The sequence below is a fragment of the Monodelphis domestica genome, chromosome 5, assembly GCF_027887165.1.
Source record: "Monodelphis domestica isolate mMonDom1 chromosome 5, mMonDom1.pri, whole genome shotgun sequence".
Taxonomy (NCBI): domain Eukaryota; kingdom Metazoa; phylum Chordata; class Mammalia; order Didelphimorphia; family Didelphidae; genus Monodelphis; species Monodelphis domestica.
This window is the reverse complement of record NC_077231.1, coordinates 103344968-103369024: the sequence shown is the minus strand read 5'-3', so window position 1 is coordinate 103369024 and position 24057 is coordinate 103344968. Positions and strand designations below refer to the sequence as shown.

Sequence of the window (24057 nt, the reverse complement as noted above, 5' to 3'; positions counted from 1 at the left end):
CCTGATCCTTGTCAAGTCATTATGTTCCAGGAATAGTGCTAGACATTGGGTTTGGGTCTCCTGGGGCTTTCTTCCATGATTGCCAGAAGGCCAAGAAGTGGGTGTTGTGTGCTCCTTTCCAATTCCTGCACTTTTCATAAGGAGAGAGACCCCCAAATTTCCCAGACATACTAAGGCTGCATTAAACTTGAGAAATTCCCATGCCTGGCATCCCCCCTTATAAACTCAGACTTTCAATGGCCATTAGGTAATGTCAGCTTCTCTCCCCATTCCCCTTTTGGGAAGTTCCTTCTAGTTCTAGATTTATTCTTATTCTAGGGCTTTCTAGTCAATTCTGTGCCAACTGTAACTATCAGAGAAAATGTCATGGAACATGTGCCTTGTACCCGAAGTAAACATCCTGGGAATCTGAAACCTTTATTCATTCCCAGATTCATGGATCTAGAGCTCAAAGGGACCTTTAAGACCATCTAGTCCAATGCTCTCATTTTTATAGAGGAGGAAACTGAGCCCCCAGGAGAAGTGCAGTGACTTGCCTAACTCAAATACAGTGAGAGTCAGAGGTGGGGATTGAACCCAGGTTTTCTGACTCCACAGTTAATGCTCTTTCTACTGTATTATTCAAGGAACCTTCTGAAATTGAAGCTGCCTCATCTTTTTCTCCCTGAACTGGGGTGTGGCCTTTGTGACAAACCTCTCTTGTCCTCTCTTGTCAGGTTTTTCAGGCTGGACACCACTTGCCCATTGGACCAGGAAGATTTTCCTTCCCCCTGTACTGCTCCAATGCTGAGCCTTTGAATCCTTTCTACAGCTCCTGCCAATGCCCCTTTCCCAGGAACTGCCCTTAGCCTTATGCTAATGCTCCTAAAATTAGTTTATAGTTTATGATAGAATGGTTGTGCTAATTAAACCTATAAATTATAGCCCCTTGCATTTCCATATCTCACCATAAGGGTTACAATGTACTATTCTCCTACGGGAGCTTTGAGGTTGTCATAGGATCCCAAATCTGTAGCTAGAAGGGACCTGGGAGGTCATTTATCCCAACCTCTTTCATTTTATAGAGGAGGAAACTGAGGCCTAGACACAGAACTGACTTGCTGGAGTTAGCCAAGGTGATAAGTAACAGAGGTAAGATTTGAACCCAAATCCTTCGACTCCTGCCCTAATGGTCTTTCCCCAGAATCATGACATTTCTAGCATCTGCTCCAACCCCTCCCCTTTGATCAAGAAGGAAACCAAGTCCCAGAGAGATCAAGAGACTTGCCTATAGTGATGTGGCCAATATGTGGCAAAGGCAGGACTTGAATACAGGTCCTCTGAGCTGGCTCTCTATCCATTAGGACATTTTGTCCTCATTTTAAAGATGAGGAAACTGAAGTGATGTGAGGCTAGCAAAGGCTAGAGATTCTTCATCTCCTTTCTCTGCTGTTCCGCATGCCTGGAAGGCTCCTTCTCCTTCCCCTCTGCCTCCTGGATTCCTTCAAGACTCAGCTCAAATTCTACTTTTTGTCTGAAGTTTTTCCTGATCCCATGACCATCCTGCCAGGCCCTCAGTGCCTTCATTTTATTACCTCTCATTTGCCCTGTTTGCCTCTAGTCTCTGCACTCTGTCTCCCCTCCCCAAATCCAATCTGGAGCATTAATTAAGCACCTGCCATAGGCAAGGCTTCCTTCCATTCCATTAGAATGCAAGCTTTTTGAGGCCAGGGACTCTTTTTGCCCTTCTTTCTTTCTGCCTCTTGATCGTTTTGCCCCAGCACTTACCTCAGTGCCCAGCACAGAGTGGCTGATTCATTGTTAACTCACTGTCTTGTAAACTGGCACCCTCCAGTCTGATGGCCTTCCTCCCCAGGGTTCCACCAGGGGTGTCCCCGTGTCCTACCTGCTCTTCTCGGCCACCATCCCTCAGGTAGATTTGCTTCTGCTTTGAGATGGAGGAAGTCCGATAGAAATTCACCAGCTGGTTCAGAGACTGAAACTTCTCTGTCCACAGGAAGTAGTGGCCCTTGGCATCTCTCATGACTTTGAAGTGTTGGACATCGTCTTCGTGCCTGGACCCAAGCAGAACCCAAAGGGTCCGTTATAAAAGGAGATCCTCACCTGGAAGGATGCTTGTGGGAGCTGGGAGCATCCATATCAAGGATAGCAGGAGGAGGTGTGTGTGTGTGTGTGTGTGTGTGTGTGTGTGCGTGCGCGTGTGTATGGCTACTTCCTCCCACATGATGACGGGGGATTTGACACCAGCAGAAAGCCAGATTGTGTCAAGGACACTCAAGCCAGCATCTTTACTGAAGACAAAAAGAAAACACAACAAAATAATCCCCAACAACTAGCATGCATTGCTGTGAGCTCCTTGAGGCCAAAGAGGGGTCAAGGACTCAGTTTCAGCCCTCATCTGGCCTCTGAAGTATCTGAAAGGGGCTGTTAGGGAGAAGGATTCATCTTACTCTGGTAGGCCCTAGACCAGGGGTCCCCAAACTACAGCCCGCAGGCCACATGTGGGGGGCAGGTCATTTATCTGGCCCCCACCACACTTCCGGAAGTGGTTAGTGAGAGGAGCACTGTATGTGGCGGTGCAACGTTGCTCACGTGCCGTACTACTTCCGGTGACATAATCCTTTGCATGGCGCCTTAGAACAGGCGCTTCCCAAAGGATTATGTGGCTGCACAGTGGAAAATATCAGCATGGTGAGCAGTGATCTGGGGGAGGGGATTCCAAACTGTGTATACTGCTGTCCAGTTAGGGTTAGGGTTAGGGTTAGGTTTGAACTGACCCGCTGTGTAAAAAGTTTGGGGACCCCTGGCTTAGACAGTGGAATGATGGGGATAGGGTTGGGAGGGGCAGCAGGGGGGAAGGTGGAAAACACAGTAGTGAATCAGATTTTAGCTTAATGTTAAGAAAACTTTCCTAATAACTGAAACTGACAAAAAAATGGAACAAACTGCTTTGGAAAGTAATGTTTTGGGTCAGTTGGGTGCTCAGTGGATTGAGAGCCTGGCCTGGAGATGGGAGATCCTAGGCTCAAATCTGGCCTCAGACGGTTCCCAGCTGTGTGACCCTGGGCAAGTCACTTAACCCCCATCGCCTAGCCCTTACCACTCCTCTGCCTTGGAGCCAATACATAGTATTGATTACAAGATGGAAGGTAAGGGCTTAAAAAAAAAAGGAAAATAATGTTTTCTATCACTACAGGGGAAGTGGGTAGGGGCTTGATGACTGATTATCAGATATTCTAAGATCACAGATTAGTATTTAAGAGAGGAAAGGAGCCTCAAAGATAGAATCCTACCCCTTTGTTTGCTGTATGAAATGTCAAGATAAGGGGAAGAAGACCAGCTAAATACAAAGTTTGTCTCAGATACTTATTAGCTGGGTGACCCTGGATAAGTCACTTAACCTCTGCTTTAGTTTCTTCATCTGTAAAATAGGGATAATAACAGCACCTCCCTCCCAGGGTTGTTGTGAAGGTGAAATGAGATAATATATTTAAAGTGTTTTGCAAAACTTAAAGGGACATGGAAAAATTAGCTACGATTTTTTCTGAATAATCATTACAAGTACAGATTAGACTGGATAAGTTCTGAGATTCAGGAATTCCCCACAGTAACAGGTCTGCCTGTATCTGACTTGAAACTGTGTTTTCTCCCCTCTGAGAATGGGAGCATTTAGAAAGCAGGGACTACTCTCTGCTTGTATCCCGACTTAGCACAGTGCTTTGGACATAGTAAGAATTTGGGAAATCCATCCATTCACTCACTCATCCATCCATCCATCCATCCATCCATCCATCCATCCATCCATCCATCCATTCATTTATTCTTTCATTCATTCCCTTGTCAAATGAAGGTGCTGAACTAGATGACCTCTAAAATTCCTTCCAACACTAAATAAATGACTAGATAAATTGCCCAGGACTCACTAATGGGGACCTTCTCTAATTAGTCAATCAAAATTTCTAACAGCTAATATTAATTAGCATTAATATAGTGCTTTAAGGTTTATAAAGCATGTTTACAAAAGTGCTTTCTCACTCGATTTCCACAACTTTGGGAAGTAGGTGTTTTCATCATCCCTATTTTACAGATGTGGAAACTCAGGCAGAGAATGACTTTTGGAGAGTTGGACCCAGGACTTGTTCAGACTCTGAGGCTGGCTTTGAACTCCTGTCTTCCAGACTCCTGCGCACTGTGTCTCCCCCTAGCTGCTGATTTATTTAGGATCTCTTATGTTCTTCTGGATGAATTTGTTATTATTCTTTCTAATCCTCTAACATAGTTTTGGGGCAATTTGATAGGGCTGGCACTGAATAAGTAAATTAACTTAGGTAGGATTGTCATTTTTATTATATTGGCTCATTCTACCTATGAGCAATTAATGTTTTTCCAAATATTTAGATCTAGTTATTAAGCATCTCGTATGAAACTGGTACCATAGGAAATACTGGGATGCCAATATATGAATCCTCAGAAACCTACAGTTCTTGGACCCTTAGAGAGATTAGACTTCATTCTGCTTAACCTCAGAGGGTAGAATTAGCAGTTATAAGGGAAAAGGCAAGAAGGCATGTCAGAAAAGTTTCTTAAAGCAGAGTGGGCAGCCTCAAGGTTTTCCCTCTTAGAGGTCGCCAAGAAAGGCTGGAGAGTCTCTTGTAGGGGACGTTGAAGGGAGGCATCTCAGCCGCCATTGGAGATGGCTCAATGGCCTTTGAGATCCCTTCCAGCTTAAAGACTGGAGTTCCATGAGCCATCAGAAGTCTTGATTAAAAGAAGAGGAGGATACAGGGGGTAGAACAACTGGATTTGCTTCCCTGGTCTTTGGGCTAGGAGAAAAGAAGGCCATGATGACACAAGCTACCTTCCTTCTACTTCCAGGCAGGCAAGGGACCCAAAATGGATGTTTGTTCTTAGCCAATCCTGGTGATTAGGAATATTTGTAGTGAGATCATTAGTCTTTTTTTTTTTAAACCCTTACCTTCTGCCCTAATAACAACTCTGGGACAAAGGGGCTAGGCAAATGGGGTTGACTTGCCCAGGGTAACACAGCTAGGAAGTGTCTGAGTTCAGATTTGAACCCAGGTCCTTCTGATTCCAGGTCTTATGCTATGTCCACTCTGCCACCTAGTTGCTGAGTGGGACTGTTGTTCTTAAAAAAAATGTTCAATGGGGGAAGGGATGGGAAGGGGAGAAAATAAATGCTTGGAAAAAATGAAGAAAGACACATTGAGAGGGCTGGGCTTAACTCCCATAGAATATAATCTCCTTGAAGGCAGAGAATATTCTGTCCTTTAATGCCTAGAGTATAGCATAATGCTTGAAATATAACAGGCTCTTAATGTCTACTGAATCAATCAATCAATGGATGGATAAGCATTTATTAAGTGCCTACTGTGTTCTAGGCAGCTAGGTGGTGCAGGGGATAGAGTGCTGGGGCTGGAATCAGGTGATCAAATCTGGTCTCAGAAACCTAGTTGTGTGGCCTTGGGAAAGTCACTGAACCCTGTCTGCTTCTGTTTCCTTATGTGGAAAATGGGCTGGAGAAGGAGATAGCAAACCTTGCCAAGAAAACCCCAAATGCCAAGAAACCCCAAAAAACAAAGAGTTGGACTAGCTTGAAACAATGGAACAATAATAACGTTCCAGGTAGTATGCCAGGTATTAGAGCTACAAAAAGAAAAGTGAAAGTCTTTGCCTTGAAGGAACCTACATTCTAGTGAGGGGAGATAATACGGACATATGTGGGTACATACAAATAGATACAAGATGATTGGAGGGGGGGGGAGGCACTAGAATCTTAGATGTAGAGCTCAAAGAGACCTCAAAGGCCCCAGAATCTAAACCTCACATTTTGTAGAAGAGGAAACTGAGGCAAAGAGAAGTTGTGACTTGTCCAGGGTCACACAGCTAGTATGTGTGGGGTTGGTACTCAGTGCCTTATCTGCTGAACCACTTTTCAACTATCAACTTGGATGGCTGGGTGGAACTGGGAAAGGCCTTATAAAGGAATCTGAACTTTGAAGGAAACTCAGGATTTTAAGAGGCAAAATCGAATAGAGAGGGCAACCCAGGAATCAGGGATGGCCAATGCAAGTGCTTAGAGAGGAGAGATAGCGGGTTCTTGTTTAAGCCCATTTTGCAGATGATGACATTGAGGCTCAGAGAAGGGGTCACACGACTAGTAAGTACTAGATCTGAACGTCAAGCTCAGGTCTAATTGGCTCTGAGATCCCTCCTCTTTCCCTTCCCTGTGCGCCACCCCTGCCTTGCCTGTCTGACAGGGCTGCAGTGAGGTTTCAATGAGATAATGGATGGGAAGGGGCTCTGTAAATTGTTAAGAGCTCTCTAGCTGTCTGCTCTGATTGTTATTAACTTCATTTCTGGGAGGCAGCAGCTCTTTCCATTTCCACCCTACATGATTCATTAATAGGCTTGGGGAGAGGAGGAAGAAGAGGAGTGGGGGGGGGATGTATCCCAAGGAGGCTACCATCACTCTTTTGCCAACTTTAATCGAAGGGTTCAAGCCAATAAACAATCACACTTTTATTAGCAGGATGATTCCAGGCTGAAGGTCAGGGTCTGAGCTGTCTAAATGGATCACAAACCTGCAACTCTTGAAGCAGCTGAAAAGTGAGCACATGGGGCAGTCATGGGAGAGAGGACTGAAGACACAGTCATCTGCCCCTCCTCGCTGAGCCCTGTGGCACAGCCCCTGATCCACTCTTCTTTTGAAAGAAGGGCAGCTTGCTGGCATAGTGGATAGAGTGCTGGACCTGGAGTCGGGAGGACCTGAGTTCAAATTTGACCTCAGATATTTACTAGCTCTGTAATTCTAGGCAAGTCAATGAACTCAATCTGCCTCAGTTTCTTCATCTGTAAAAATGAACTGGAAAAGGAATGGCAAAGCACTCTAGTATTTTGCCAAGAAAACCCTAAATGGGGTCATTCTAGAGACAGCTCCGGTTCTGCTGCTGGTCACAACTGGCCAGCTGGGAGCCTTTCGAATAAGATACTTTGCTATCTTATCTATATATATAATAGCTGTCAGAGCAGCTATTCCAGATAGATGCCTGCCAAACACTTAGTTATCTAGACTAAGGAAGGGGAGAGAGGTACAAGTGATAAAGAGATGGGGCTCTCGGCTGCATGATGAAACATCCCTGCCCAAGATTTATGATCTGTCCAAGGAGATAATCATAAGACATCAGCCACGCTAATGAGAAGCCGCATTGCAAAAGGAGGCGGCCCTCCCATGCCCTCATTGCAGATGGTTTGGAATTGTAACTAAGGCAAAGTTAACAAGATTGAGAGATGAAGGAGAAGCCAAAAGGCCCCTGTGATCTCACAAATCCTGGGGCCAGCTGGACTCTGGGAAAAGGTAGATTCAATCTGCCTCGAACAAGGAAGTCATAGGCTCGTAGATGTAGGGATGTCGGGAAGGGACCTCAGAGGTCATCGTACCCAACTGGAAGGAAGAGGAAACTGAGGCTCACAGGAATATGGAACTTGTCCCCCCGGATCATACAGCTAGGAAGTATCGGAGGCAGGATTCAAATCTATCCTTCCTTCCCTCTCTCCCTTCATTTTACAGAAGGAACAGAACTCAGGGAGGAGGTAGGATGCCATATTCTATAAGGACCCCCAAAATCATCTAATTTTATCCCTTCCTTTTACAGATGATGAAACTGAGTCCTGGAAGGGAAAAGAGGCTTTCAAGGTGATAAAGAAAGTTAATGTCAGGACCTCTAAGGCTTTACATTCTTATGCGTTGTTTTTCTGGAACCTATCAAGGGAGATTCCTGGTGTGGCAACTCTTCTTTCACAGAAGCATATTGCAACTGATTTATGGCTTAGATGTTGTTGAGTCTTTTTTTTTTAGTCATGCCCAACTCTTTGTGACCTCATTTGGGGTTTTCTTGGCAAAGATATTGAAGTGGTTTGCTATTTCCTCCTGCAGCTCATTTGACAGATGAGGAAACTGAGGCAAACAGGGTGAAGTGACTTGCTCAGGGTCATGCAGCTAGTAAATGCCTCAGGCTGGATTTGAACTTAGGTCTTCCTGAATCCAGGTCAAATACTCTATCCACTATACTGCACTGCCTGGGATATGTATTTTGGCCAAACTAGAAACAACATGGCTCATCTGTGGCACTCTAGGCAAAGTGGGTTAATTTAGATTTGGAGTTTGTGACAGTTTCAGGCTGAAAGAAGCATTTGCTAAGAAAACAAATGAGGACTTTGTCTCTGCAGAGAGTGAACCAGCAGAGGGCAGGACTGTTTCTTTTTCAGTCTTTGTATCCCCACTGCCTGACACTTAGTAAGCAGTGCCGACACCTAGTAACCAGTGAACACGTGCTCTGATCCATCATGGAGCTGGGACTAGTCTGTGCTTCTTATTTAACAGATGCAGAAACTGACGTCCAAGACCCTGCAACAACTTAACGTTCTAAGGGGCACTGAAGTGTTCTTTCACCTCCAAGGAATTCAGTTCAGCTCTACTCCATGGATCTTTATTCAGCCACCTTCAAGGGGAATGTTTAACCTGCTAAAGGGAGGAAACTATATTCAAACACTTTGGCAAGCCCACAGTTGGATGGAAGTTGTTGTTATGCTAATTACAAATCATTTCTCTGTGGGTGGAAATAGAAATGATTTGCAATCAACATAACAATAATATTAAACCAGACCTCCACAGGGCTCCTATTTGGCAGCACTTTGTTAACCTAGATTGTGATTAGAGTGCTTAAAAGTAATAAAGCAGCAATTGTTTAAGAAATAATGGGGAATTGGGAGGAGCTCCCTCCTTCTCCCTCCTGCTGCAATACAAGGGGCTTAAAGCAGCTTTCTCTGGTGAGTCTTCGTCCTTGCTCTTGGCCTTGAAGAAAGCAGGCTGCAAGGGCTCCATTTCCTCCCTGAACACTTGGACATGGTTCCCTAAAGCGCTGAGGATTTGCCATCTTTGACCTTCCTGTTCAGCTTTCTAGGCTTTGGCCAATACCATGGCTATGCTAGATGTGTCGTGGACTGAACTACGAACTTGGGGCCAGGAAGATCTGAATTCAAATTTCGACTCTGGCATTTGATAGTTGTGTGACTCTGTGTAGGTAATACAATATCTCAGCCTCAGTTTCTTTATCTGGAAAATGGGAGTAGTAGGAATGATATTCATGGGGCCGTTGTGAGAATTTAATGAGATAATAGCTCATTATAATAACCAATATCTCTCAAGTACTTTACAAATATTACCTCATTGGATTCTCACAACAACACTGGGAAGAAGTTCTGTTCTATCCCCATTTTACAATTAAGGAAACTGAGTCAAGTAGAGTTATACAACTAACCTGAGGCTAAACTTGAACTCAGGTCTTCCTGATACTGGAGCAGCTTATCCACTTTGACATCTAGCTGGATGCAAAGAGCTTTCCAAATGTTAAAGTGCTAAACAAAGCCAACTATCCTTAACAATTCATATTTTCATGTCATCATCTTATCTTTAGGAACTCATATAAGATCATGTATTTAGAAATGGAAGAAACATCTAATATCTATCTAATAACCATAGTATTGGCTAGTTTATGAAGCCCTGAATGTTTGCAAAGCATTTTTCATTTATTTTCTATCTCATTTGATCCAGTACAATTTCTTCATTTTACAGATGAGGAAACTGGGGCACAGTACTGCTTTTAAGTGACTTGCCTAAGATCACCTAGTTTAATAGCCACAAGAGCAAATAGCTCTAGGGCTGGAAGGGACCTCACACATTGTCTAGTCCAACTGCCTCATTTTACAGAGAAGGATACTGAGGCCAAGAGAAGGAAAGTGCTTTATCTAAGATCATATAGGTAGCAAGCAGCAGAAGTGGGATTTAAACCTGGGTCTTCTCCAGAGCCATTGTGCTTCCTACTATACTCTGCTGCCTCATCTGTCATGCTTTCATTTTGTCTATCTCGCTGGATTCTCACAACAATTCAGAAAGGAAGGTTCTCTGGGAATTAATATTCTCATTTTACAGATTGGAAAATTGAGGCTCAGATCCTGTGTCTGGGACTTCATAGCTTTAAGTATCAGAGGTAGGATTTCTTTAGACTCAGGGCTTCCAGTCTTAGAATTCCATCCTTTATGAATATGGTTAAAAAAAAATAATTGGACAATTGTAGTATAGTGGATAGAGCATTGGACCTGGAGTCAGGAGAACTCAACTTCCTGAGTTCAAATCTGGCCTCAGACACTTACTAGCTATGTAACCCTGGGTAAGTCACTTCACCTTGTTTGCCTCAGTTTCCTCATCTGTCAAATGAGCTAGAGAAGAACATAACAAACCACTTCAGGATCTTTGCCAAGAAAATCCCAAACAGGGTCAGACATAGCTGGAAGAACTGAACAAAAACAAATCCATGCAATGGGTTTCCTTTGTTATTCTAGACTTTATTTTTTTGCATCTAAGTTTATGCTTCACCAGACTGACTGCCACAGGCCTGTAGGACACTTCCCAGGAGAGGACTCCTGCTCTTTAGCTGGTATCCACACTCCTAAGAGTTAAAGCTGGAAAGGACCTCAGAGATCTTTTGGTAGTTCTCTTGATTTAAAGAGGAGGAAGCTGGGGGCAGATGGGTAGCTCAGTGGATTGAGAGTGAAGCCTAGAGACGGGAAGTCCTAGGTTCAAATCTGACCTCAGACAGTTCCCAGCTGTGTGACCCTGGGCAAGTCACTTGACTCCCATTGCCTAGCCCTTACCACTCTTCTGCCTTGGAGCCAATACACAGTATTGACTCCAAGATGGAAGGTAAGGGTTTAAAAAAAAATTAATCTGCCCAAGATGACCCAGATGCAGCCCTGAGTCCTGGGGATTGAGTTCAAATCCCACCTCTGCCACTTACTCCCTGTGTAACCTTAGGCAAGTCAATTAATTTCTGGTGCAATTCTGGAGCTAATCCCTGAATCTTGATTCTATGAGATGGCTGAGCTGGGACTGGAAACCAGCCCATTTCTCTGGCACCTCGAATCAAGTCTATCTTATTAACTTTCATGCTCCCCGATTTCATCAATGGAGTTAGTAAAGCTCCCTTCTCAGACTAATTGTAAACATATCATAAGTGCTTGTTGACTGACTACAGGACAGACAGATTTGGTAGATATTCCCAGGAGGCTCTGTTTCTGAGAAATCCATTCTCAGGACCAGGCTGCTAGTGAGCCTCCCTGACCATCACTAGGTTCAACCTTGGGATGTAAACAGAGTCCAGGCCCACACCTGAAGCCTTTCTAGCAGTCTAGGAGTAGTCCAGGCTCAAGTGGTGCCACCAGCAGAGCCTTTGGGGGTCCTTTTATTATGTTATTATATATATATTATTTATTATGGGGCATTTGAGGAGGATCAGAGGGAGTCTGGGAGTCCTAGGTTCTCCCCTACCTGCCTCAATCTCTAGCTTCTGCCCCCCTCCCATGTTCTGCTCAAACATTTCATTACTTCCAAAGGGATGTCTCCTTGGGTCAGTGGGCTAGGCTTCTGGCCCAGCAGGCAGCTCTCTGGAGAGTACCCGTCAGTACCTGACAGAAATGGAGAAGTCCCCAGGTGAGCTCTGGCTGGCTCGGATGATGAAGGAGCCGACGTCCTTGCCCATGAGCAAGCTCTCTGCGTCATGCCGGGAGATGTCCTCATGAAACCAGCTGTAAAGGGGGACAAAGCAGGGAGACGGTGATGAGGAGGAAGAGGAGGAAAAAGGAGAAGCAAAGGGTGCAGTGATGGTAGGAGAATAGGGAAAACGGGCCAGGGCAGGGGGGCAGAGATGGACAAGGGGCTGGAAGAAATGCCTTCTTCTGAGACAAACCAATGCTCCAGGAGCAAATCTGCCAGCAGTGAGTAATTCTCCTCCTTTTTCTTTCCTACCATGAAGATGGATTTCTCTAGCTGGGAAACCTTGAATCATGGAAATACATTGCCATACAGAATCAAGACAATGGGGGAGTGAGTCATTGCTGGAAGGGGCATAAAGACCAGCTGCGGTGTGAGAAGGGCTGCAGGGAGGATGAGCCAGAGAGCCAATCTGCTCTTCCTGGTTCTTTGGGCTCAGGCCTCAGGACTGGATAATTACAAAGGGGGAGAGAGAGAGCAAGGAAGAGAAAGACAGACAGACAGAGATAGAGACAGAGAGAGACAGATAGGGAGACAGAGACAGAGAGAAGGTGAGAGACACAGACAGATAGAGACAGAGAAAGTGAGAGAGATTTGTAATCCACAGCACAATTGGGAGGTAGTATTCGTAATACATTTTAAATAATTGATCAATTGATTGATTGGGCTGCCATGAAAAGAGAAATGGCTTTGTAGTGATAGAATGATAAGAGTTTGGACTTAGAACTAGAAGGGTCCTCAGGGGACATCTGGTCCAATCTCCTCATTTTATAGAGGAGGAAACTGAGGATTATAGAATTAATAAAACTAGCAATATTGACCCAGCAATACCACTGCTGGGTCTGTATCCCAAAGAGATAAGAAAAGGACCTACTTTCATCAAAATATTTTTAGCAGCTCTTTTTGTCATGGCAAAGAATTGGAAACCGAGGGGTTGTCCATCACTTTGGGGAATGGGCGAACAAGTTGTGATATGCGGCTGTAATGGAATACCCTTGAGCCATTAGAAATGCTGAACAGAATGACTTCAGAAAATCTGGAAAGACTTCTATGAACTGATGCAAAGTGAAGTGAGCAGAACCAGGAGAACAGATGTATACAGTGCCTAAAATATTGTACAGTGATTAACTGGGGAGGACTAAACCATTATCAGCAAAGAAAATCCCCAAAATATCTATAAGGAACCCATGATGAAAAATTCTCTCCATAGCCAAAGAAGAAACTGTTGGAGTCTGATTGCAGATCAAAGCACCCCATCTTCCACTTTATTTCCTTCATGAGTTTTTTGCTGTATGTGTGACACGTGTCATGGAATAAGCAATATGGAAAAACGTATTACATGAAAACACTGGTATAAGTAATATCAGATTATTTATCATATTAGGGACAGGGTAGGGAGGGGGGAGAAAATCAGAATTGTAAAATGTCAGAACAACTGTCAAAAGTTGTTTCTACATGTAACTGAAAAAATCAATCAATTAATTAAAAAGAAGTCTAGGTAACATTTATATCTGTGCTTTCAAGTTTATATTTATTATCTCATTTGATGCTTACAACAATCCTGGGAGGCAGGTCCTCTTATTATCCTCATTTTACAGATGAAGAACCCGAGGCAGAGACATTTAAGTGACTTACCTAGTGTCATACAGAAGGGAAATATCTGAGGCAGGATTCAAACTCAGGTCTTTAGCTACTACAGAGAGAGTCAGAAAGAGAGACAAAGGCAGAGAGAATCAGAGAGTGTGACAGAAAGAAACAGAGAGTAGGGAGAAAGAGACAGAAATAGGAAGAGACAGGGAAACAGAGAGAGGTGGAGAGAGACAGACAGATAAAGACAGAGAGAAAAAGAAGGCTAAAGAGGTAGATAAACAGACAGGGAAAGTCAGAGACAGAGAAGATGAAACCCTGGGCTATGGTATAAGGCCTGGTCTCAAGGAGGAGGAGAGGGGACTCCCTCAGGTGTGTAAGCAGAGGGGAGGAGGAAACAGTGTTTGAGGGCTACCTCCAAGGCAAATATTCACAGACTTCAACAGGAGCTAATTAGAGACCTCTTAAAACTAATTACTTGTGGCCTTGCACAGTGCAGGGACATGACAAATGTTTATAGAATAATAGGATGACAGCATTTATTTCTATCCTGCACTGAAAGTTACAAGGTCTTTTCCTTCCAGGTTCCTTTTGGGTGAAAAGTCCAAAGATTATTAGCCCCAATTTGCTGATGGGGAATCAGCCTCAGGGAGGAGACACAATGAACCCTGCTGATAAGCCATGGAGCACGAGATTTGAACCCGGGTCTTCTGTCTCCAGGACAAGCCCATCCTGTGACTCATTATTTCTCAAACCATGCTCCTCTGTAAGGAGAAGGGAACTGGGAATGGGAAGAGCTCAATTGGATCTGCTGAGAATATCCCAAGGACTTCCAACAACCAGTTAACCAATAAGCATTTATTATGCACTTACTGTGTGCTGGGCATCAGAATCACTTCCTTTTCCTTGGGCTCAGTTACTTCTTTTGGAGAATGAAGTTGGGCAACATGATTTCTCTGGAATTTCCCAGCTCTGATATTCCCTGTTCTAAGATCCCTCCAGGCTCTGACATTCTATGTTCTAAGTCTCTCCTACCTCTTTCATTCCTTATTCTGAGACCGCTCTCAGTCCTGATATTCCTTGTTCTAAGGTCCCTCACAACTTGGACATTCCATGCAGGTAGTGGTCCCATTACCAAGCTTTATAAGCTTTTGAAGCGGCAAGGCAAGGCAAGGAGAGCTCCAGAGGGAAAGGAGTGAATAAGGAGCTGGGTTTGGAGTCAAAATGTGGGTTCAAATCCCTTTTGAGCTGTGTTCCTTTGAGGGTCACATTTCCTCTTTGACCCCAAGTTTTTCCCTCTTTAAATGGGGACAAACAAAGCCTGTACCAGCTACTTCAGAGCTTTTTTTGAGAGAGAGGCTCAAAGGAGTCTTCCTGACTCCAGACCCAGGGCTCTATCCACAGCACCATCTAGCTGCCTGAGATATCTAGCTCTCTAGTGTTGTTTTGTTTTTCAGTCATGGCTGATTCCTCGTGACCCCATTTAGAGTTTTCTTGGAAGAGATACTGGAGTGGTTTGTAATTTCCTTCTTTAGCTCATTTTACAGATGGGGACACTGAGGCCAACAGGGTTAAATGATCTGGGTCACATAGCTAATAAGTGTCTAAGGCTGGATGTGAACTCAGGAATATGAGTCTTCCTGACTCTGGGTCTGGCACTCCAGCCACTGTGCCACCTAACTGCCCATCAAGAAAAAGAAAGAGAGAGAGAGAGAGAGAGAGAGAGAGAGAGAGAGAGAGAGAGAGAGAGAGAGACAGAGAGAGACAGAGAGAGACAGAGAGAGAGACAGAGAGAGAGAGAGACAGAGATAGAGAGAGAGAGAGGGGAGGGGAGGGGGGGGAGAGAGAGAAACAGAGGGGGGGGGGGAGAGAGAGAGAAAGCATTCCCCCCCACAAGTATATATGACAAGTAGATATACATGTATAGATGCCTATTTACATATTGTTTGAAAAATAATAGAAATAACACAAATAGAAATAAGGATTTACTTATATATGTATACACAAAAATATATGAATATATATTTATATATTATATATCAAAACTCTCACTCTCATATTACACACACACACACACACACACACATACATGCTCATCACTTTAGAAGGTACCCTGATGGCACTTACCTGGGGAACTGAATGTCTATGAAGTTCTTGGGCACATACCCCTCTTGGCTCCCCAGCTCAGCTTTGAACCATTCATCTTGGCTACTGAGAATCTGCAAGGAAGAGAACAAAGGATGTAGATCACCTACTTGCTGTTCTGTATACCTGATATCCCATCTCCTATCTCCAAACCTTTGTACAAGCTGTTTTTTTTAAACCCTCACCTTCCATCTTAGAATCAATATTGTGTATTGGTTCCAAGGCAGAAGAGCAGTAAGGGCTGGGCAATGGAGGTTAAAGTGACTTGCCCAGGGTCACACAGCTGGGAAGTGTCTGAGGCCAGATTTGCAACCTGTTCTTAATGCAAGGCATGCACTTCTTCCTTACCTCCTTTTTGTAGAATCTCCTTGTTTCCTTCAAAGCTCAGCCCTATATAAATTTGTAAATTTCATAAATATCTATATAAATCTTTTTTCACATTTCATATTCAGTCAACCAATTAATAACTGGAACTATTTCTTACTATTAAATCTATAGTTACAATTTAACAATATAGTCTAACTAATAATGATTATAATACTAAATTTATAATCAATCTTATTACTGTTCATTTCTTATTGACAATCGCTTAACCTAGTGCCTGACACTTAAGAATTGCTTATCTTTCCCTACCCCCCATAGAATGAAAGCTCCTTCAGGGCAGGTATTGCTTGATTTTTTTCTTTTTTTTAATTTCTAGCACAGGGCTTGGAGCTCCCTAAGGGAAAAAAACAAACACCTCAGGACCAGATGGATTCCCAGTTGAATTCTACCAAACATTTAAAGAACAATTAATTCAAATACTATATAAACTCTTTGGAAAAATAGGCAAAGAAAGAGTCCTGCCAAATTCCTTTTACAACACAAATATGGCACTGACCCATGCCAGGCAGAACAAAAAGAGAAAAAAAAACCCCTCTAGACTCATGTTGGAACGCATGCCCCAGTGATATAGAGAAGGTTGCTCCATTTCCCCTCTCCACTGCATCTGAGGACAATGATCACATGCCTTGCCCCTCTGCCCAATGTGAGCTCTTCTGCCCTCTGCTGTTTGGGGTAATGTGGGGAGGGTGTGGGACTCACAGGCAGCTTGAAGGTGCATTTTGGGCATGTGATCTCTAAAAGGTTCACCAATGTTGCTCTAGACTAATTTCACTAGTGAATATTGACACAAAATTTTTAAATGCAATACTAGTAAGGAGATTGCAGCAATATAGCACAAAGATCATATACTATGACCAGGTAGGATTTATATCAGGAATGCAGACTTAGTTCAATATTAGGAATACTATCAGCAGGATTGACCACAACCAGTAACAAAACCAACAGAAATCATATTATTATCTCAATATATGCAGAAAAACTTCCAACAAAATACAATAACCATTCCTATTAAAAACACTAGAAAGCACAGGAATCAATGGAACTTTCCTTAAAATATCTATCTAAAACAGTCACCAAGCATTATCTGTAAGGGGAGAAGCTAGAAACCATTCCAACAAGATTCAGGATGAAATAAGAATGCCATTTATCACCATTATTATTCAGTAAGGTATTAGAAATGCTAGCTATAGCAATAAGAGAAGAAAAAGAAATAGGAGACCTTAGAATAGGCAATGAGGCAACAAAACCCTCATTCTTTGCAGATGATATGATGGTATAGTTGGAGAATCCTAGAGAATCAACTAAAAAATTGGTTGGCTTAGAAGTGCTAGTTCTCAAACTATATAACAAAGTGATAATCATCAAAACAATCTGGTACTGGCTAAGAAACAGAGTGGGGGATCAGTGGAAAAGATTAGGTACACAAAATACAGTAGTAAATGCCCACAGTAATTTAGAGTTTGACAAACCCAAAGATCCAAGATTTGGGGACAAGAAATCACCACCTGACAAAAATTTTTGGGAAATCTGGAAAGCAGTTTGGCAGAAACTAGATTAAGACCAACATCTCATACCCTATACCAAGATAAAGCCAGAATTGGGTATATGAATTGGACATAAAGAGTGATATCATAGGCAAATTAAAGGAGCATGGAAAATCTTACCTGTCAGATTTATGGGTACAGAAAGAACATATGACCAAAAAAGAAGTAGAGAACATTATAGGGTATAAAATGGATAATTTGGATTAAGTCAACTTTAAAAGATTTTACACAAACTAAACCAATATAACCAAGATTAGAAGGGAAGCAGGAAAGTGGAAGAAAAAAATTTACAGCAAGTTTCTCTCATAAAGACTTCATTTCTCAAATATGTAGAGAATTGAGTCAAATTAATAAGAATATGAGTCATTCTTTAATTGATAAATGATCAAAGGGTATGACCAGGCAGTTTTCAAAAGAAGACGTCAAAGTTATCTATAGTCATATGAAAAAATGTCCTAAACCAGCCTTGATCAAAGAAATGCAAATTAAAACAACTCTGAGGTACTACCTCATACCTATCAGATTAGTTAATATGACAGAAAAGGAAAATAACAAATGTTGGAGAAGATGTGGGAAAATAAAGACACTAATGCACTGCTGGTATTAGTTGTGAACTAGTCTGATTCTTCTGGAGTTTAGAGCTATTCCCAAAGGGCTATAAAATTATGCATAATCTTTGGCCCAACAGTACCACTATTAGATCTGTATCCCAAAGAAAAAGGGAAAGGATCTATTTGTACAAAAATATTTATAACAGTTCTTTTTGTGGTGGCAAAGAATTGAGAAATAAGAGGATGCCCATCAATTGGGGAATGGCTGAACAAGTTGTGATACATAATTGTGATGGAATACTACTGTGCTTTAAGAAATGATGTGGGGAGGGGCAGGGAGGCAGCTAGGTAGCTTATTGGATAGAAAATAGACAGGAGGTCCTGGGTTTAAATCTGGATTCAGACACCGCCTAGCTGTGTGACCCTGAGCAAGTCACTTAATTCTCATTGCCCAGCCCTTACTGCTCTTCTGTCTTAGAATTAATCCATAATATTGATTCTAAGATGGAAGGTTAGGGGGAAGAAAGAAAGAAAGAAAGAAAGAAAGAAAGAAAGAAAGAAAGAAAGAAAGAAAGAAAGAAAGAAAGAAAGAAAGAAAGAAAGAAAGAAAGAAAGAAAGAAAGAAAGAAAGAAAGAAAGAAAGAAAGAAAGAAAGAAAGAAAGAAAGAAAGAAAGAAAGAAAGAAAGAAAGAAAGAAAGAAAGGAAGGAAGGAAGGAAGGAAGGAAGGAAGAAAGGAGGGAAGGAGGGAAGGAGGGAAGGAGGGAAGGAGGGAAGGAGGGAAGGAAGGAAGGAAGGAAGGAGGGAAGGAAGGAGGGAAGGAAGGAAGAAAGAAAAAGAAAGGGAAGGAAGGAAGGAAAGAAGGAAGGAAGGAGGGAAGGAAGGAAGAAAGAAAAAAGAAAGGAAGGAAGAAAGAAAGAAAAAGAAAGGAAGGAAGAAAGAAAGGAAGGGAGGAAGGGAGGGAGGAAGGGAGAGAGGAAGAGAGAGAGAGAGAGAGAGAGAGAGAGAGAGACAAAGAAAGAGAAAGAGAAAAGGAAGAAATGAAGGAAGGAAGGAGGTGATGAGCAGGATGACTTCAGAAAAACCTGGAAAGCCTTTTATGAACATACAAAGTGAAGTGAGCAGAACCAGAACACTGAACATAGTAACTGAAATATGGTAATTATAATCAATTGTAAAAGACTTAATCACTCTGATCAAGGCAATTCCCAAGGACCTGTGCTGAAAATGCTATTTACCTCCAGAGAGAAAGAGAACTGATGAATTCTTATGTGGAGATTGAAGCAGGCTTTTTAAAACTTTATTATTCTTGGGGTTTAGGTCTGTGTTTTCTTTTACAACACGAGTAATATGGAAATGTTTTGCATGATTGCACATGTATAATCTATATCAATCCCTTCTCAGGGAGGGGGGCACAGAAGGAGAGAATTAGGAACTCAAAATTTCAAAGGAACAAATGTTAAAAAGTTTTGTTTACATATAATTGAGCCAAAAAGAAATATCGTATATTTTAAAAGGAGCTCTGAGTTGAATCTCGAATCTGATTTTTATTAGCTATGTGACTTTGGGCAAATCACTTCCTCTCTCTATGCCTCAGGTTCCTCATTTATTAAATGGGGATAATAAAAGCACCCCTCCCTCGGAGTTGTTGTGATGATCAAATGGAATCATATAAGAAGAATGCTTCAAAAACCTTAGAGAGTTGTTGACAGGTCTGCCATTAAATAAGTCACTATGATCTCTCCAGGTTTGTTTTCTCATCTGAAAAAATGAGCCATGCCCCTTCCAGCTCCCCCTCCCTCTCTGGGCTGTTTTGAGGCTCGAACCACAAGAATGTATCTGAAAATGATGCCTAGCTATAAAGTACTCTCCAAATGGGAGAGCTGATGATGATGGAAAACCGCAGCTCAGAGGGGCCAGGACGGGGTCAGGAGCTCTTTTAAAATGCTGTGTGCGGAAGCTTTGAACTTAATAGATTGGATTGAGGGAATAAAAATGGGTTCTGTCTTTGACAGCTCGAGAAATTGCCAAGCAAGAGCTTCCTGAGCCATGAACACCTCGGCTAGTCAGGGAAAGTGCATGTTCAAGCACCTGAAGGAGACAATCAGCATTCAAGTCTGGGAGCGAGGGCTCACATCAGGGACCCAGGAGCCTCTCGCTGGATCCATGCCATCTCCCCTGGGCACCTCTCCTGAGAATCCCTTCCTCCCTAGGGGGCAGGCCCAGGGAGTTCAGCTCTGTGCATAGATAAGTGTGTACATTGCAGAGACAGTAATTTAGAAACCCAGGGCATGTCTGGATTGTAGGATTTAAAGTGAGGAGGAACCCTAGAGATCACCGGAGCCCACCTCCTCATTTTACAGAGCGGAAGCCGAGAGGCAGAGAGGAACAGACTTGTCACGTGTTAGGTAGATAGAAAGATGGAGAGCCACAATCGGGGTAGACAACTGGGACTTTGCCCCAAAGTGCCCAGGTTAGAAGGTGCTGACAGACCCTGCAGTCCTACTCCAACCCTTTCCCATCCTGCCCCTTCCCTCTGTTTCTGATCCTCCTTAATTCTAAGCCTTTTGCTTTGAGATTTCCTTCTGTTTACTTATTCTCTATCTTAGTTGCATCTAATTATTTGCACACTGTCTCCCCCTTCTCCCCCTTGATCCCACAATGCCCATCCTCTCTACCCACCTGCATGAGGAGGGAAAGGGTTTCCAGCCTGGTTCATTTGCAGGCCATTCACGCTTTGCTCCCTGCCCTTCCATGCCAGGGGCTGAGGGGAAGGTGCTGGTGGCTTCCTCCTATCACTGCTGCAAGGGGCCTCCTGTTTCCTGTTCTCATCTCCCCATCAGGATGGCTTCTTTATCTTCCATACTCATTATCTAAGAGAGGGTTCAGGGTACATGAGTGATGTCACAGCCCATGAGGTTTACTGTGCCTTCTTCACCTTTAGAAAACTGCCAACCTTCTAGGATCAAATGAGGCACTCTGCACTTAACTCCGTGCCTGGCATAAAGCAGGCACTTCATTTGGACTTGTTCCCTCCCCTTCTAAGTGGACTGCAGGGGGAGGGAAGAAGAGGAGGAGGTGTGGGCAGGGGAAGGACTATATGGAACAGAGGAGCCCCTGAAGACCCAGAACTGCATAGAACCTTAGAAATCATTCAGGCCAACCCTCATTTTACAGATGATAAACTGAGGTGCTGAGGGTTTGATCGACCACTCCATGACTACCAACAGGCAGCAAATAGCCATCCTGCTGCTGCTGCTCTCCAGTGGCTCAGACCCTGGCCCTTCATCCCTCTATCCACTGAGCTCATAACACAGCTCTCCTTCCCAGTCCACAGTTCTCTTTACTGCGCCTCATTTACCCATCCTTTGCCCATTCTGCATGATTCAATTATGACTGTGGCTATTATCACATCCAAATAGTATTTGCAGAGTCTGATGTGATGGTTAGGTATGCTTATGCATACTCTTATGTACCCAGGGCTAATTGGTAGGTTTTTCACATGGTCTTGAAGGGTCCATGTAGCCTATTCTATTAGCATCATTACTGAAGGCAAGGGAAGGAGGAGGAAGAGGAGGAGGAGGAAGAAGAGGAGGGAAGAGGAAGGGGAGGATGAAGGAGAAAGAGGAGAGAGGGAAAAAGAGATAGACAGAGAGAGAGAGAAAAGAGGAGGGAGGGAGAGAATAACAATCCTTTGAAACAATTTCTATGAGTAGAGAAAGAGTGTTTCTACCAGGAGTAGGCAGTGAATCAGTAATGGGGGCCAATAGGAGTGGTTAAATAGTTCTACTCATCACTCCATGCTGCCCCATAGCTATAGTAACAATACAAACAATAACTGACATTTTTCTGATGTTTTAAGGTTTATTGCATCATTAAAGCCTCACAACAAGCCTTTGACGTGGATACTACAAGTATTATTATATTCATTTTACTAATGAGGAAACTGAGGCATAATGAGCGGAGTAACTTGCCCAGGGTAATACAGTGAGTAAGGGTCACAGGTAGGTTTTGAATTCAGGTCTTCCTGACTCCATGGAGACTTGCCCTTCTTTGATGGTTCCCTTTGGCCTCAGGCTCATGCTAACAAGGTCTCTTCTCTTTGCGAGGGGTGGGGGAGAGTTCCTGGACTATAGACCAAGAGTGAGAGATGCTTCTGGGGAGGGCAGCAAAGGCCAAGTGGAGCTCTTGGAGCCAGGGACGTGGGAGAGCAAAGGGAGGGAGTCAACGCAGAGCAGTGGTACCATTGGGATGATTCGACAAGGATGCTGGAAGGGAAGCCCACTAATGGAGGAGGGCAGACTGTGTTGCGGGCTCAGTGGGTGTGCTTAATAATAGGGGGATGAATTGGCCAAGGTGTAGACCATCAGAAAGCAAGCACAGACAGGCCTGGAGACAGGTTGTCATCCAAGGACCAGTCCAGACATTCCCCCAAAGTAAAAGGAGGCAGAGAAAGGGGGAAGTTGAGAGGCTGCTGATTACAAGGCCTTAAAATGGTTCTTTGGCCCTTTGTGGACAGCATTTGGCCCATCTTCAGACAGTGGCCCACCAGCTAATGAATTGTTGAGTTACCATGGAAACTGCTGAAATTGTCTAGGAATGACTATGATATGGCAGAAGAAACAGCCACCTTAATGAAGTCAGGGATCTTTGAAGGTACGGAGGATGACTGACCTGGGTCCAAGGTGGAATCAGACCACTAGTCAGATGACCTTGGGTAGGTCACTTCCTTTCTTTGTACCTCATCCGCAATTTGAGGAAGATAATCCCTAAACTCTCCTCTGCTCAAAATCCTATGGGTTCCCTTTTTTATTATTCAACCAAGCACCTCCCTTACAAGCTATAGAGTGGAAGCAAACCCCCAAGAAACCAACTTTGATGTCATGAGGTTTATGGGGCCACACCTTGTCTACTTATTTTCTGAACCTCCTCCCAGCATTTAACTGATTTTAAAATGTTTTATTGATGCTTTTAATTTTTTACACCTTTTTTCAGTCATTTCCCAATATGCTCCACACCTCTTCACAACAGAACTCTTCTTCCTAATAAGTAACCACTAAAGAAAAGCCCAGGGGCTAAGAACAGAAACTTCTTCTTACTGGGGGATTCAACATTCCAGCCCCAGAGTCCTCCATTCCTCTAAGGTGCTGAGGAAGGTGGGCTTAGATTCTCTGTGCTTTAAGATTAAGCTTGCAACAAATCTGAGTTCAGCTGTTTTTCTGTGCCTTTTTGCTTTGCTTCTGCTGGTCAAACTCCTTCTCAGAGGAAAATAGGACTGTTCCTAATGGATGCAGCCACTGAGTGCTGGGCTGATGACTTGGACTGTCCCTCTTCTCCTAAGTTTAAAAACCACCTTCTTCCTGGGGCTCTGAACCTCTTACCTTTAGGACATCCCCGGTGTGAAAACTTAGTTCATCCTCTCCAGAGGCGTTGAAATCAAACTTGGCAATGGCCTCCATTCTGCGCTGGGGGAAGAGAGACAATGCTGCTATTAGTCCTTTTTGCCTGGAGAGGGGCATCTGCCCAGCTGCTGGGCTTTGGGGTGCTTGGACCAGTCCATAGAGAGTGCCATCTGACTGTTCCTGGAACTCCAGAGTGGGAAGGGGACTGTTTCTGGTCAGGAAGACATTTTCCTGCATTCCAGGGGTTCCCCCAAAGGCTGGCTGTTGACCACAAGGGCCCAAGGAGGTGAGCCCTTCTTAGCCTCTCCATTTCCCCTTTATCTTTTTTTTTCCTTTCACAGGGTTGCCAGGCCTGCCTCCCTCTTCTTCTGTTGTGCCTGTTTCCTTCTGATAATGACCTAGAGTTAGCTTATCCCCTCAGCCTTGAAGTAGGAGGGGCTGGAACCCAAGTGGGGGCAGCGAAACTGACCTATAAATTTTGTAGAGGGTTTTCCATGGCAACTAGATCAAAGTGAACATTTTTATGGTCCAGGGAATGGAAAGACACCTCCATGGAGGGTTGGACACAGAGTTGTCTGAGTTTGATCAGGTTCAGTGAAATTATCTGGGAAAGTTCATTTTGCTTCTAAGATCTTGGTTTTACCTTTGTAAAAGGGGCCTAATAATAGCTGCCCTCTATTCAATTCTCCTTCAAGGCTCAGCTCAGGGGCTGCCTCCTACAGGGAGCCTTCCCTCTTCCCCTGAGTGGTTAGCCTTCTCTTCCCCCTCCTCCTCCAGTTCCCTTCTATTATTTCAACTGGTTACATACTGTATCCTCTAG

At 43.6% G+C, this 24057-nt stretch overlaps 1 protein-coding gene across 2 annotated transcripts in view; it reads right to left on the bottom strand.

Moving 5' to 3' along the window:
* The window catches only part of GRAP2 (GRB2 related adaptor protein 2), a 41390-nt gene that overhangs the window by 6210 nt on the left and 11123 nt on the right, over nucleotides 1–24057 (bottom strand). Inside the window, exons 2-5 of one of the 2 annotated variants that reach the window (XM_007503158.3) lie at nucleotides 23217–23300; nucleotides 15341–15432; nucleotides 11542–11661; nucleotides 1886–2054 (exon numbers count right to left, since the gene is read on the bottom strand). In XM_007503158.3, coding sequence (XP_007503220.2) covers nucleotides 1886–2054; nucleotides 11542–11661; nucleotides 15341–15432; nucleotides 23217–23294 — 459 coding nt within the window. In that variant the 5' untranslated portion in view covers nucleotides 23295–23300. Of the gene's footprint in view, nucleotides 1–1885; nucleotides 2055–11541; nucleotides 11662–15340; nucleotides 15433–23216; nucleotides 23563–24057 lie in introns of those variants that run through there. The other variant, XM_001364646.4, reaches the window with a different exon arrangement.